The sequence below is a fragment of the Polypterus senegalus genome, chromosome 14 (genome assembly GCF_016835505.1).
Source record: "Polypterus senegalus isolate Bchr_013 chromosome 14, ASM1683550v1, whole genome shotgun sequence".
NCBI lineage: Eukaryota > Metazoa > Chordata > Cladistia > Polypteriformes > Polypteridae > Polypterus > Polypterus senegalus.
Window position 1 is genome coordinate 26282667 of NC_053167.1, and position 15397 is coordinate 26298063.

The following is a 15397-nucleotide window of genomic DNA, read 5'->3' on the forward strand; positions in this document are numbered from 1 at the left end:
TGATAAGAACTGAAAGCTTAAAGAATCTTTCCTATATAATCAATAACTGAAAAAAACACAAACACACTGTCAGTGTCAAGGCACCAGCAGTATGACTCAGTGTTTCCAAGAAATGACATTAGTGTATAATGATGACTGAGTTGCTGAAAAATGTCCGTTAACCCTAGAAACACATAGAATGAAATGTGTTCTAATATAGATATATTCCATAGGCATTTATTCTACCTTATCTTAACTTATTTCCCAGGTCTCCATGGATCAGATGACATTTCAAGCAATGCAGGCAGTGGACAATCTGACTGTAACTGAAGATTCTCTAAGCAATGCAACTATTATTTATGAACAAGGTGAGAACCATAAAGATTATTTAATTAGAAACCAAAAGTCTTTAAGTGTACATTATTTATGTGTTTAAGTATTGTGAATTTCAATCAACCGAATATTTTAAGGTAAAAAAAAAGGTTTTTAATTATATTTATATTTATATTTATATATATGTATGTATGGATTGTTTCAACACCACAACATGTTTATTTCTATTTACAGTATTTACATTGTCCACACACAACCCGGTGCCCCTGCACCAAACACCCTCAGTCAGGGCCTTTTCCATTTCCAGCCTTCCTTCTCCACCTCCACTCCTTTCCTCCAAGCTTCATCCTCTTCCACCTGACTCCAGCTGACGAATGGAGGGAGGCAGCCCCTTTTAAGTCCACCCGAACATGCTCCAGGTGCCTCCTGATGAGCCCCCACAGGGTTAAGCCTCCATGCTTGGCTCCTATTGCCCCCATACCCACCAGGGCAGCTGCCCTCTCGTGGTCCGGAGGAGGCATAGTCCCACTCCTGGTCCTTCCAGGTGTCCCGACTGGATACCGCCCCCAGCCACTCGTAACTTTGCCCCACTATCAGCTGAGACCCATAGGGGCCAGCTGCCTGTCCCACGAGGGCAGGTCTCTCACAAAGCGGGTCCTACTCGCACATATCCAGAGTCCGGTCCTGCAACTCACAAAGCAGAGACAGGGGCAGAGACGCTGCCTGGACACCACCACCTGGCATCCCTTCCGTGTTGCACAAAGGCAACGCTCCTCCCTCCAACCGGCACCCTGGCATTTGCCACTTTGACACACCCTCCGAGGCTTCCGTGCCCCCCAGATTGGGACATCAGATGGGACCGCTCGCACCCCCGTCTTCTCAGCCGACTTCGGGACTCCCCTCTGACTCCACACAGGGCGGTCTATCACCAGACGTCAGCTCCCAGCCTCACGTCCTCCTTTATCGGAGGAACCGACTCTCTTCCTTCGGGTCCTCCTCTTTCTCTGGAACGCCTTGACGTTTTGGGTCTCCCTATGGGAAAGGAAAAGACTCCATGCCGTCTGTGTGCCTACAGAGTGGTGTGAGACAACGCTGGCTCGGGGCATAGGGCCCTTGGACACACGGCACACATCAGCCGGTGTCCTGACTGCCCTTTCGCTCTCTCCGCCCTCACCACGCTATTGGCCATCACGGCCGCATTCACTATCGGAACCCCTGCTACTTGATTCCGATCAGAAACATCACGAGTCTTTTCTCTAGGGTCTCCTTTACTTTGTACAGTGCCAGTTTCACTCACCTGCACCGCCGCGCCACTCCGGCCAGAGAATCCAGCATTCCGCCAATTCGTCTACTCACTTAGATTCCTCAGAGACGCGACCGCCTTCCCCTCCAGCTTCTTCAATACGTCACGGAGGACACGCATTACCTGAAAGAGTAATGCCAGCAAGCACAGGACGTCACCTACGTGCTGGCTGCATGCAGTGTGGCCTTCTCCTCAGCCAAATCGGGTTCTTCCCCGGCTCAGGATAGACATTCGTTGGTCCTGCCTGCGACCAACCATCGGCGGGTACACAACACACCCTGTCCAATCCCTAGCTTGGGGAGGGACTTCTGGTTCTCCACCATCTTCACCTTCCTGCCCCTGATGCAGTGGCGAGTTCCTTTGCAGCTCCTCTGCTGCAGCGGCTTTCCGAGCTGCAGCGGTTCCTCCTCCCCAGCTATTTTTGCTGCCACTGTGCTAACAAAGCCCCGTTGACAAAGCATGGATCCGGACAATCCCTGCCTGCAACACACATACAAAGTCCGGCCCCTCAGGGCCAACTGCCGTTGGGCAGGGAACTCACCTCCCGGATCCCGTCTGCCAGAGGAGACATCCTTGGAGTGGCTTTCCCAGACGCAATGCCATCCTGGGCATCCTTAGCAGCGGCGTGCTCATAGGAGTCCGCGGCACTCCTGCTATACCAGGTCTTGCCTTCCCGGATCAGGTGGAGATGGCACATCCATGAACTGTTGGTGGTCTTCGGGTTGAGACACTCCCACGGGGTTGTGTGCGTACTGCTACCCCAGTGCATGTGTGGGTTCTCCTGCTGTGCCGGGCTGTCCACAAAATTATTTTTTGTAACTGGGTCCCTGCCTTGAAACAGGCGGAGAGTCCCACCTGGGATGCCATTGTGGGAACCAGCCTCCACACAGACAGGCAGACATCAATGGTTTCAACACCACAACACGTTTATTTCTATTTACAGTATTTACATTGTCCACGCACAACCCGGTGCCCCTGCACCACACACCCTCAGTCCGGGCCTTTTCCATATCCAGCCTTCCTTCGCCGCCTCCACTCCTCTCCTCCGAGCTTCGTCCTTTTCCACCTGACTCCAGCTGATGAATGGAGGGAGGCGGCCCCTTTTAAGTCTACCTGGATGTGCTCCAGGTGCCTCCTGATGAGCTTCCTGCAGCACTTCCTGGTGTGGTGGAAGTGCCGCACGAGCTGGGTGTCCCTGGTTTTTCTTCCTCCAGCACCTCCGGGTGTAGCAGAAGTGCTGACGTCCAGGGCTGTTCAGGCATTCGGGCGCCCCCTGGCGGTGACCACGAGCCCCCACAGGGTTGAGCCTCCATGCTTCGCTCCCATGGCCCCCATACCAACCAGGACGGCTGCCCTCTTGTGGTCCGGAGGAGGCGTAAACCCTCTCCCGGTCCTTCCAGGAGTCCCGGTTGGGTACTGCCCCCAGCCGCTCGCCACAATATATATAATATACAAGTATCTCTAAATGTCTTTATTTAACTTTCTTATTAATTAAGGGTATTATTAAAGTATACAAGATTATGAAGTCATTTCTTAATAAATTAATCAACATGTAGAATAATAGAATAGCCTAATCTGAGTAAGATAGTAATTTCAAATATAATGTATATATATTTTCAATTGCAGCTGAATCAGCAGAGTTGTCTGCCCAAAATGCCCTTGATTTATTATTAAACATGAGCAACCCTAGAGATCTGATTGGAAGTTCATTGCAGGTATTTACGATTTTTTTATTGGAAAATAATTACTTTTTTAGTATTAATTTTAAACCTACACTTTTTAACTAGTGTTTATTTGCTTTTTTCTTGTTTACTGCTTACAATGTGGTACACAGTGAAAGCACTTGAATGTACTTTTTCAGTTAATACTAGAATTACCAGAGCCTACAAAAAAACTCGTAGATCCGTCTCACCTTAAATTGCTTCTTAAATCCGTTCACACCTCTCCGCCAGTGTCTTTTGTCTGCTAAATGTGCCGATAAAGACAAGCTGCAAGTAGCCGGCTATTCCATCACCCCACTGACTTACAACGTGCACGAACTTCTTCCAGCTCATGCCTTGATTGATTATACAATACAATACAATACAGTTTATTTTTGTATAGCCCAAAATCACACAGGAAGTGCCGCAATGGGCTTTAACAGGCCCTGCCTTTTGACAGCACCCCAGCCTTGACTCTCTGAGAAGACAAGGAAAAACTCCCAAAAAAACCTTGTAGGGAAAAATGGAAGAAACCTCGGGAAAGGCAGTTCAAAGAGACCCCTTTCCAGGTAGGTTGGGCGTGCAGTGGGTGTCAAAAGTAGGGGGTCAATACAATACAATACACAGAACAGAACAATTCCTTAATACAGCATAATAATAAAAATTTTAGAAGTACGGTTTAACAGTAGATGATATGACATAATTAGGTTTGGATATTTTTAGAGTCCTGGAGACCTCATCCATCTAGCTGCCTCCCCATTTGGCCATGCCACGGCTGAAACGTTGCTCCGATGAAAGGACCCCTCTTTCCCATGATTCCTGTGATCCTCCATCAGGGATGACTTTACCATAGGCAGGCAAACAACTTGGCAGGTGGGCGTGGCACCAATGCCACATTTGGGTACCGAGAAAAGAAACAGAATAGGTGAGGGTTAGTATTCAAATATAATTATCATGTTACTTATGTTTTAGTGCTAATGACTAACAACAGAGATGCAGTATGTACAGTTAATCAGCAGCTCTAGTCAGGATATGCTAAACTGAAGTAGTGAGTCTTCAGCCGGGATTTAAAGGCTGAGACTGAAGGGCATCTCTTATGGAAGCAGGAAGACCATTCCACAGTTTAGGGGCCCTGTAACTAAAAGCTCGACCTCCCACTGTTATTTTATTAATCCTTGGAATCCTAAGCAGACCGGCATCTTGAGATCTTAATGTGCGCTCAGGTTTGTAAGTCATGATAAGTTCAGACAAGTAAGCCGGACCTTGGCCATTTAATGCTTTATATGTTAAAAGGAGGATTTTGAAATCTGCCCTAAACTTAACTGGGAGCCAGTGTAAAGATTTAAGAACTGGGGTTATGTGTTCATATTTTCTTGTTCTTGTAATAATTCTTGCAGCGCATTTTGGATTAACTGGAGGCTGTATAGAGAACAGTTTGAACAGCCAGTGAACACCGCATTGCAGTAGTCAATCCTACTAGAGATAAATGCATGAATTAATTTCTCACAATCCTGTTTATTTAGAAAGCGCCTTAATTTCCTAACATTTTTAAGATGGAAAAAACATGTTTTGGACGACTTTGTAATATGCTCTTTAAATGACATGCTAGAGTCAAAGATAACACCTAGATTGCGGGCTGATTCAGTAAAATTAATTGGGATTCCAACTGAGTTAAATGACGACAAAATATTGCTGTGATCAGCGTCATTCCCTCCAACAATTAACATCTCTGTTTTATCTGTATTTAAAGACAAGTAGTTCTCATTCATCCATTCCTTTAATTCACTAACACAACTAATTAAAGACAACATCGGAGAAACTTCATTTGATTTAAATGAAAGGTATAACTGGGTGTCATCTGCATACGAGTGAAAATTAACATTATGTTTCCTAATGAGAGATCCCAGTGGAAGCATGTAAAGTGAAAACAGTAAAGGTCCCAGTACTGAGCCCTGAGGACACCATATTGAACTTCTGTGTATAATGATGGAGTACTGTCTGCACATTTCTGTACATACTGGAATCGATTTGATAAATAAGAACTGAACCAAGCGAGCACGGGCCTGTAAGCCCAACATCGTTTTCTAGCCTGTGCAGTAAAATAGAATGGTCAATGGTGTCAAATGCTGCACTTAAGTCCAACAACATAATTACAGTGGAATTTCCTTCATCAGAGGATATCAGAATGTCATTTACAACCCGTGTTAGTGCCGTTTCTGTACTATGACCAGTCGAAAGCCAGACTGGAATTTCTCAAATAAATTGTAATGCGTAAGGTGTGACTGAAGCTGACTGGCGACTACTTTCTCTAGTATTTTAGAGAGAAATGGTAAATTTGAAATAGGCCTATAGTTATTTAGTATGTGTGGGTCTAGGTCTGACTTTTTAAGTAAAGGTTTAATGACTGACACTTTTAGTGCATCAGGTACAGTGCCATGCAGTAATGAACTATTGATAATGGTTAGAATAGGGCTGCAAGAACATCCATTGCACTTTTTACTAGTTTTGTTGGCACTGGATCTAGGGAACAAGTAGTGGGCTTCATTTTAGTAATTAAAGTTAAGACTTCCTGGTGAGTTACAGGATTAAAATTATTAAAGTGCTGAATGCAATGTGAGCAGGGTCTGCTAAGCTAGTATTTGGTTTGTACTGTGATGCTGAGATCTGGGATCTTATATTTTTAATTTTCTCATTGAAGAAGTTCATAAAGTCTGTACTGCTAATATCTGTTGGTATTTTGCACTGTTGATCTGAATTCCCATTTGTTAATTTAGCCACTGCTCTAAAAAGTACCCTAGGATTTTTATTATTGCTATCTATTAATGTAGAATAGTATTCTGAGCGAGCTTTAAAGAGGGCTTTTTTATATTTATTTACACTCTCTGTCCATGCAATTTGAAAGACATGTAGCTTTGTTGTTCTCCATCTGCGCTCCAGTTTTTGACACTCTAATTTAAGAGCTCGAGTGTTTTCATTAAACCAGGGAGAGTTTCTATGTGCTTTGATCACTTTTGTTTTTAGGGGAGCCACTGTGTCCAGAGCATCTCTCAAGGTCACATTATAATGTGATATTAGCTGATCTAAATTGTTTTCCACGTTTACATTTGATGTTAACTGATCTAAATGGTTTTCCACAATTATCTGGGAGTGAAGTAGAGTTTTAGAGTGGAAATAATAGATTGTTATTTGGAACACTTGCATTTCATGTGTGTTCCATTTCTACAGTAATCTGTGTAAACACATTTTTAAAACAGAAACATTTTTCATATTCTAGTAGTAAATGACAAAATGGAGGCATAAACTATATAATGTGTGAAGCCTGAATTCCAAATATCAAAGAAACGCTTTCACAAAAGGTACATATATAACAGAACAAATGCACATTTATTCAAAAATATAACTGTAGAAAAACAACCCGCGTTTACCTGCGACATTGACATGCATTCATTATCACAGCTTTGTGGGCGTAACGGTATCAGCCAATAACTGGTAATCAAAGCTTCACGGGTTCGATCCCGGGCAAGTCCGTTTTGAGAACTGAGCTGCTCGTATTCTTACTATTTTAGAATAAAAACTTACATTTGATTCCAGTCTGTAACAGTCGGTGTAATTTATGATACTTGTAAAGGTTAGCTTTGTTTTTTTTATTCTGTTACTTTCTCAGCCGCGTTCACAATCCCAACTCCCCATACCCGCATTTGACACTGCTGTTTTCACATAGACGTGCTATAACAGAGGTAAGCTCAAATCATAACGACGATTCTACATTGGATCAAAAATGCACTTTTGCCATCGCTGTACTTTGTATATGTACATGGGAAGCTCTGCACTCGTGACTTTACGGTGTAGATCTGTCTCTTACATACAAAGAACGGTGCATGTGCCCAAAACATTAACATTTATATGTTACTTACATAAAAGCCAGATCTAATGTTATTTACCTATTTACCTTGAGTTATTTACTTACATGACGAGGGTTCAACATCGGATCAAGAATGTACTTTTGCCATCGCTGTACTTTGTATATGTACATGGGAAGCTCTGCACTCGTGACTTTATGCAGTAAATAACATTAGATCTGGCTTGTGGTTATGGGGAGTTGAGATTGTGAATGCAGCTGAGAAAGTCCATCCATCCAAAGTAATAGAATAAAAAAAACAAAGCTAACCTTTACAAGTATCATAAATTACACCGGCTGTTACAGTCTGGAATCAAATGTAAGTTTTTATTCTAAAATAGTAAGAATACGAGCAGCTCGGTTCTCAAAACGGACTTGCCCAGGATCAAACCTGTGAAGCTTTGATTACCAGTCAATAGCTGATACCGTTACACCACTGAAGCTGTGATAACGAATGTGTGTCAATGTCGCAGGTAAACGCGGGTTCTTTTTCTGCAGTTATATCTTTGAATAAAAGTGCATTTATTCTGTTATATTTGTACCTTTTGTGAAAGTGTTTCTTTGATATTTGGAATTCAGGCTTCACACATTATATACTTCATGTCTACATTTTGTCAATTATTACTAACACATTAAAAACGTTTCTGTTTTAATGATGTGTTCACTGTACATAGATTGCTGTAGACATGGAACACACATGAAATGCAAGTGTTCCAAATAACGATATAGTATTTATAAAAGGTGTCATTTTGTTTGACTTCTCACTCTATACAACTCTAAGCAACTGACACGTGTGACGATGCAGGTTCTGGCTCCACACTCCCATTGCTATACAGGAGCACTTGAACCCAACACCGTCGATAATGAAACCGAGTGAGCTAGTCAGTGAAGGCAAATAAACAATTGAGCAAGGGGTGGTGCAAAAAGTGCAACAGTGCTTTTATTTAAAAGACAATCAAAACAGGTGTTTACATAAATAAAGTGCAGTTCATTCAAAAAGAGTTAATAAATAAATAATCCAATAAGACATGTGGAGGTTAAAAATATAGAAAAACCAATCCTTTAAAACGAGAGGTAAAATGTTTAAGGAAGCAGTCTTTAAAAACAACAAGAACAAACCCGGTGCCTTCTTTTAAAACTAGTGTCTCTCCTGCTTCACCCATCAGGGCCACGCAACAAGGGAGACACTCACTCTGCAGCTGACCTTCTCTATGACTCTGTTACTGCCAGTCGCCTTCCCGATCCTTGGCTCCGGTCGGCTCCCACCTGACAGTGACTTGGGAATCCCATAACGGCCAAGGCTCTCACATTAGGGACACTGCATCCCAAGTCCCGACTCCCGCTACCGACTCCGGAGAGTCCTGCACCTTCCCGGTCACTCCCGCCCTGCAACAAACTTCTGCGGGCGTGACCACAACTACTTCTCCCAGGTGTTGGCCAAACACCCAGGCGGCCTTCAGCTGCCTGTGAGCGTTTACTCGCCTCCTTCCTGCCGCACTGATTTGCTTGCGCTCCTTCTCCCCTCTCTCCTTACTGCTCCCAAACTCTGTTTACTTTTCTCTCTTTTCTCGAACTTTTCTTTCTTTTCTCCTATCTCGATCTTTTTATTCCCTATCAACTCGTGCTTCTTTTTAAAACAGCGAGGGGCCACAGCAGCCTATTAGCCACGGGAGCAATCACGGATGTGGGCAGTTTCTCACCTGTGCACTCGGTGAGAAACGCCCACAGCCCCGAGCCTCCCGCGACTCGCTATGGTCCAACGACTCCTCGCTAAGCCGCGAGCGTTGATCATTTATGTAAAAATGGCCTTTGCTCAGTGAGCTGTGGACCCGCTATACCACAACACGCTGGTAAACAGACTTGAGCTGAGACAACTGTGCCGGGTGGAGGGATGTGATAGCAGGCTACTTGCTGCTTGCTGCTTATCAACACATGTAAAGGACAAAAGACGCTGACAGAGAGGTAAGAAGCGTTTTAAGGTGGCACGGATCTACAAGTTTTTTCATAGACTCTGGTAATTCTAGTGTTAAAGCTTTATATACACTCACCGGCCACTTTATTAGATACACCTGTTCAACTGCTTGTTAATGCAAATGTCTAATTAGCCAATCACATAGCAGCAACTCAATGCTTTCAGGTTTGTAGACATTGTCAAGACGACCTGCTGAAGTCCAAATCAAGCATCAGAATGGGGACGAAACATGAATTAAGTTACTTTGAACATGGCATGGTTGTTGGTGCCAGACTGCTGATCTACTGGGATTTTCATGCACAACAATCTGTCAGATTTACAGAGAATGGTCTTAAAAAGGGAAAATATCCAGGTAGTGGTAGTTCTCTGGGTGAAAATGTCTTGTTGATGCCAGAGGTCAGAGGAAGAATGGCTAGACTGGTTTGAGCTGATAGAAAGGCAACAGTAACTCAAATGACCACTTCTTACAATTGAGGTATGCAGAAGAGCATCTCTGAACACACACGTGGAACCTTGAAGTTATGGCCTACAGCAGCAGGAGGCCGTACAAGATGTCACTCCTGTCAGCCAAGAACAGTCAACTGAGGCTACAATTTTCAGGGGCTCACCACAGTTGGACAATAGAAGATTGGAAAAATGTTGCCTGGTCTGATGAATCTTAATTTCTGCTGCAACATTCGGATGGTAGGGTCAAAATTTGGCATCACAACATGAAAGCATGGATTTATCCTACCTTCTATAAACGATTCAGGCCATAGTCAATCCAATAGAGCACCTTTGGAATGTGGTTTGATGGGAGATGCACATTATAGATGTGCAGCTCACAAATCTGCAGCAATGGCGTGAAGGTATCACGATATGGACCAAAATCCCTGTGGAATGTTTACAGCACCTTGTTAATTCTATTCCATAAAGAATTACAGCAGTTCTTAGGTCAAAAGGGGGTCCAACCTGGTATTAGTAAGGTACACCTAATAAATTGACCGGTGAATGCATATCTAACGTGTTGATGTAAGTTTCTTGCATACTCTACATACTATATATGCCACACCACATGTAAATTTAATAACTGGTGCACTGATATACTTGCTGATGTACTTCAGATATAACTGTTCTTGCTATAATAGCAGTTATGGCTAATCTTTTATTTAGTCAAAGACTTGATTGAAGTGGTTTTTAAGCCTCACTTTCAAAATACCTTGCTGGCAGTCTGTCACCATAATTCTTATTTACAGTTCATCTTGAAGGTGAAGTATTATTATTCATCTTCTTTAACATTGTTTTCCAGACCAAATTTGCAAAAGCCTAAGTTCAGAATGTATGCAGGTACTGTGCATCTTACAGTGTTGCACCAGCACACATCCAGATCTAGACTAACCTTGTGCTCCAGAATACTAATGGTGCTAGAATAAAATAATGAGACGCTGTGTCTAGGTTAAAATATATTTTGATACATTTAGAATTTATAGTTTATTGGATATCTTTATTCAATTTGTGATGTTTTTGTGGTGATGAAAGTAGCAGGCACATTGTTGACTAACCTTAACCTTAAGAATTTTTGAATTCTTAAGGTATCATAGATACTCAACACTGAAGTGCATGTTATAGCTGCATTAGTCAGAGGGATTTCTAAAGGTGGGTAATTCAATGGCTGTCCTATAATTACCAAGTATTGAAAAATACTTTTTGTATGGAATACAGAGGGGTTTCATTTTGTTTAAAACACTGAATTAAACTTGACAGCATTGCCAGTTCCATTTCAAGCTTGAATTTATTATTTGCACAACATTATTTGACTTTATGTTTTAGGCCTATAGATTTTATTCACGATATGAAAATTATTATGAAATAATGAAGTTTGTGTGAACTTTTAATGAAGATGGAATGTAAGCTTTTGGCATCATGTATTATATACTGACCTCTACAGGTGGCATTGTTAAAGTCGGATGGCACTCCTACAGACACAGAAGGGAAGGAAGCCAATCTTGGTGAACATCAGTCTTATCAGCACCAAAAAGTGGTGGCATTCCATGTAGCTGAGCCAGCAGTAGAACAGACGGAAGAGACCTTTGAGTCAGGGGTCATTGAGGGTAGTACGGAGATCACCCATGTGACCCTGAATGATTTTAATGTAGTGGAACAAACTGGAGAGGACATCCAAAGTTCTGTTGCTGTCTACAGGTAGGGATTGAAAACCAATCAGACTAGTCACTTCACATAATCTGCTAGAGCTGGTAGTTTTATAATATAGTCAAAATATTTCACATAATATAAAAAGTACACAAGGATGTGCAATACCTTGCTTAATTACACATTCCACTTTTAAAACATTTTGCTTAATAAGCTTCTCTGAATGTTGTGCTTGTGTAAAATGATACATGATACAAAATTGTTTAATTCAGCCTCCCCCCCCCCACCTTCTTTATTTAATATATAAAACCTCTTCCCCCTGTAGTGGTGAGCCTGGATCAGATGGTTCCCAACAGGTTATGGTTAGTGGTGGTATTTTGTCTGGAACCTTAAAGGAACATAAAGGAAAATACTACCTCTCACCTAACTTGAGTGAAGGAACGCTTCAGCAAATTGAGGTAAGTTTGTAGACTTAACGGTTTGGAGCTCCCAATGGGTATTGGACTTAAAGGCACTGCCACAACATGGCAAGTGTAAAATCGGCACGCTAGGGGGTGTAAATGTTAATTTTTAATTTTATGAAGTAAACTGTATACTTATGTTGCTTCTTGGTTGATTATTGTGACTAGAAAAATAAATGTGATTCTTGTGGCCTAATAGTCAGTTAATTGTTTAAATATCCACGCACTGTAACTATCACACAGAAAAAAAGCACTGTACTGTACAGTACATACGTTACTTGAGTAACTTGTACTCTGAGTATGGATGTAATTAGCTAGTTGCATTAATATTCTTGATCAAGCAGGTATTACATATATGTATTTCTTGGTAGTATATACAGTGCATCCGGAAAGTATTCACAGCTCATCACTTTTTCCACATTTTGTTATGTTACAGCCTTATTCCAAAATGGATTAAATTCATTTTTTTCTTAGAATTCTACACACAACACCCCATAATGACAACGTGAAAAAGGTTTACTTGAGATTTTTGCAAATATATTAAAAATAAAAAAATTGAGAAAGCAAAAGTACATAAGTATTCATAGCCTTTGCCATGAAGCTCAAAATTGAGCTCAGGTGCATCCTGTTTCCCTTGATCATCCTTGAGATGTTTCTGCAGCTTAATTGGAGTCCACCTGTCGTAAATTCAGTTGATTGGACATGATTTGGAATGGCACACACCTGTCTATATAAGGTCCCACAGTTGACAGTTCATGTCAGAGCGCAGACCAAGCATGAAGTGAAAGAAATTGTCTGTAGACCTCCGAGACAGGATTGTCTCGAGGCACAAATTTGGGAAAGGTTACAGAAAAATTTCTGCTGCTTTGAAGGTCCCAATGAGCACAGTGGCCTCCATCATCCGTAAGTAGAAGAAGTTCAAAACCACCAGGACTCTTCCCAGAGCTGGCCGGCCATCTAAACTGAGCGATCGGGGAAGGGCCTTAGTCAGGGAGGTGACCAAGAACCCGATGGTCACTCTGTCAGAGCTCCAGAGGTCCTCTGTGGAGAGAGGAGAACCTTCCAGAAGGGCAACCATCTCTGCAGCAATCCACCAATCAGGCCTGTATGGTAGAGTGGCCAGACGGAAGCCACTCCTTAGCAAAAGGCACATGGCAGCCCGCCTGGAGTTTGCCAAAAGGCACCTGAAGGACTCTCAGACCATCAGAAACAAAATTCTCTGGTCTGATGAGACAAAGATTGAACTCTTTGGTGTGAATGCCAGGCGTCACGTTTGGAGGAAACCAGACACAGCTCATCACCAGGCCAATTCCATCCCTGCAGTAAAGCATGGTGGTGGCAGCATCATGCTGTGGGGATGTTTTTCAGCGGCAGGAACTGGGAGACTAGTCAGGATAAAAGGAAAGATGACTGCAGCAATGTACAGAGACATCCTGGATGAAAACCTGCTCCAGAGCGCTCTTGACCTCAGACTGGGGTGACGGTTCATCTTTCAGCAGGACAACAACCCTAAGCACACAGCCAAGATATCAAAGGAGTGGCTTCAGGACAACTCTGTGTATGTCCTTGAGTGGCCCAGCCAGAGCCCAGACTTGAATCCGATTGAACATCTCTGGAGAGATCTTAAAATGGCTGTGCACCGACGCTTCCCATTCAACCTGATGGAGCTTGAGAGGTGCTGCAAAGAGGAATGGACGAAACTGGCCAAGGATAGGTGTGCCAAGCTTGTGGCGTCATATTCAAAAAGACTTGAGCCTGTAATTGCTGCCAAATGTGCATCGACAAAGTATTGAGCAAAGGCTGTGAATACTTATGTACATGTGATTTCTCAGTTGTTTTATTTTTAATAAATTTGCAAAAACCTCAAGTAAACTTTTTTCATGTTGTCATTATGGGGTGTTGTGTGTAGAATTCTGAGGAAAAAAACGAATTTAATCCATTTTGGAATAAGGCTGTAACATCCATTCATCATCCAACCCGCTATATCCAAACTACAGGGTCACGGGGGTCTGCTGGAGCCAATCCCAGTCTACACAGGGTGCAAGGCAGGAAACAAACCCCGGGCAGGGCATCAGCCCACTGCAGGGCGCACACACCCGGCACACACTAAGGACAAGTTAGAATCGCCAGTGCACCTAACCTGCATGTCTTCGGACTGTGGGAGGAAACTGGAGCACCCGGAGGAAACCCACGCAGACATGGGGAGAACATGCAAACTCCATGCAGGGAGGACCCGGAAAGCGAACCCAGGTCTCCTAACTGCGAGGCAGCAGCACTACCCACTGCGCCACTGTGCCACCCGCTGTAACATAACAAAATGTGGAAAAAGTGATGCGCTGTGAATACTTTCTGGATGCACTGTACTATAGACATAGTATAGGAGAGCATGGTGTCATAATGATTAACACCATTGCCTCACAGTTGGGCCAGTTCAATGGTGAGAAGGCAAAGCGGTCCGGAGAACCCATTGAAGGAGTGAGGGGAACAGCACTACAGGGGCAGATTGCCCCCACTGAGCTGAGGAGAAAGAAGGATTGTAGGCTTTGTGGGTCCTGCAGTGACCAGTTGAAGTGACAGGACTTTACAGCCGGACACGGAGTATCCCAGTTGGTACTGCAGGAGGTGACTGAGACAAGTCAGAAGATGCATTATGTTTGCTGCCGTCTTGTTCCTGCTGCGAGACCCAGGAGGATGAGCAGAAAAGATGGTAGAGAGATAAACAGAGTGCACTTGGGAAGACAAAGAAGAGGAGACAATTCTGTCTCAATTTATTGGATGTATTTATTGGTTTTCTCTTCCCTGCACTATTTTTATGAATTATTTGTTAATATCATTTTGCACTGCATTTCAAATACTGTTAGTTTACTATAAAAGCATTGTGCACTTTTGAACCTTAGTTTTTGTTGTGTACCCTGATTTGCCTTAGTTCATCTCAGTATTTGACTATCAGTATCTTGGGAAATGGTTAATGCCAAAGCTGTGGGCAATTGGGGCATCATAATGACTAGGTTTAAATCCCTCACGGCTCCAGGTTTAGACTAAGCATGTTTAGAAAGCAATAAATGGATGTTTGAGTTAATATAGTATTGCATTCAATGTTTATGGGAGAAGAAAATGTAAACATAGCACAGAGATTATTTCTTTTTTTGACCCATTTTAAAATTTCAGGATAGACCTTGTAAATATACAAAAGAATGTTTTGAGCAAAACGACTATGTCTGAAATGGACTTATCTCTTTTACACAGCTAAGCAGTGATGGGACCAGTTCTCCACCTCCAGCTTCTTCCAGTCAGCAGCACAACTCCAAGAAGTTTTCCTGTAAAATTTGCATGGCCACCTTCCATGGCAGAGCAGAGATGGAAAGTCACAAGAGGGCTCACGTGGGACCCCAGACATTTAAGTGCCCTGACTGTAACTACACAGCTACCTCTTGGCCGGATGTCAGGGTGAGAATGTTTGTCTTCCTATGGTTCATGTAATAAATATATAAAAGTTAAGGATGTCATTAATATTTTTGAATTAGTAAGCAATTTAAGGCAATAGCGGGATGATAGCAGAAAGTATCTGGACTGCATACTCAAGAGCTTAAATATCATTGGCTTAATCCTTAAGGCTTCTTG

At 42.8% G+C, this 15397-nt stretch overlaps 1 protein-coding gene across 3 annotated transcripts in view; it reads left to right on the plus strand.

Annotated features, from left to right (window-relative positions):
* znf335 (zinc finger protein 335) overlaps positions 1-15397 on the plus strand; it is a 69619-nt gene that overhangs the window by 41740 nt on the left and 12482 nt on the right. For all 3 annotated transcript variants that reach the window (XM_039734871.1, XM_039734873.1, XM_039734872.1), the window contains exons 16-20: positions 248-347; positions 3242-3330; positions 11113-11366; positions 11641-11773; positions 15023-15223. In XM_039734871.1, coding sequence (XP_039590805.1) covers positions 248-347; positions 3242-3330; positions 11113-11366; positions 11641-11773; positions 15023-15223 — 777 coding nt within the window. The remainder of the gene's footprint in view (positions 1-247; positions 348-3241; positions 3331-11112; positions 11367-11640; positions 11774-15022; positions 15224-15397) is intronic.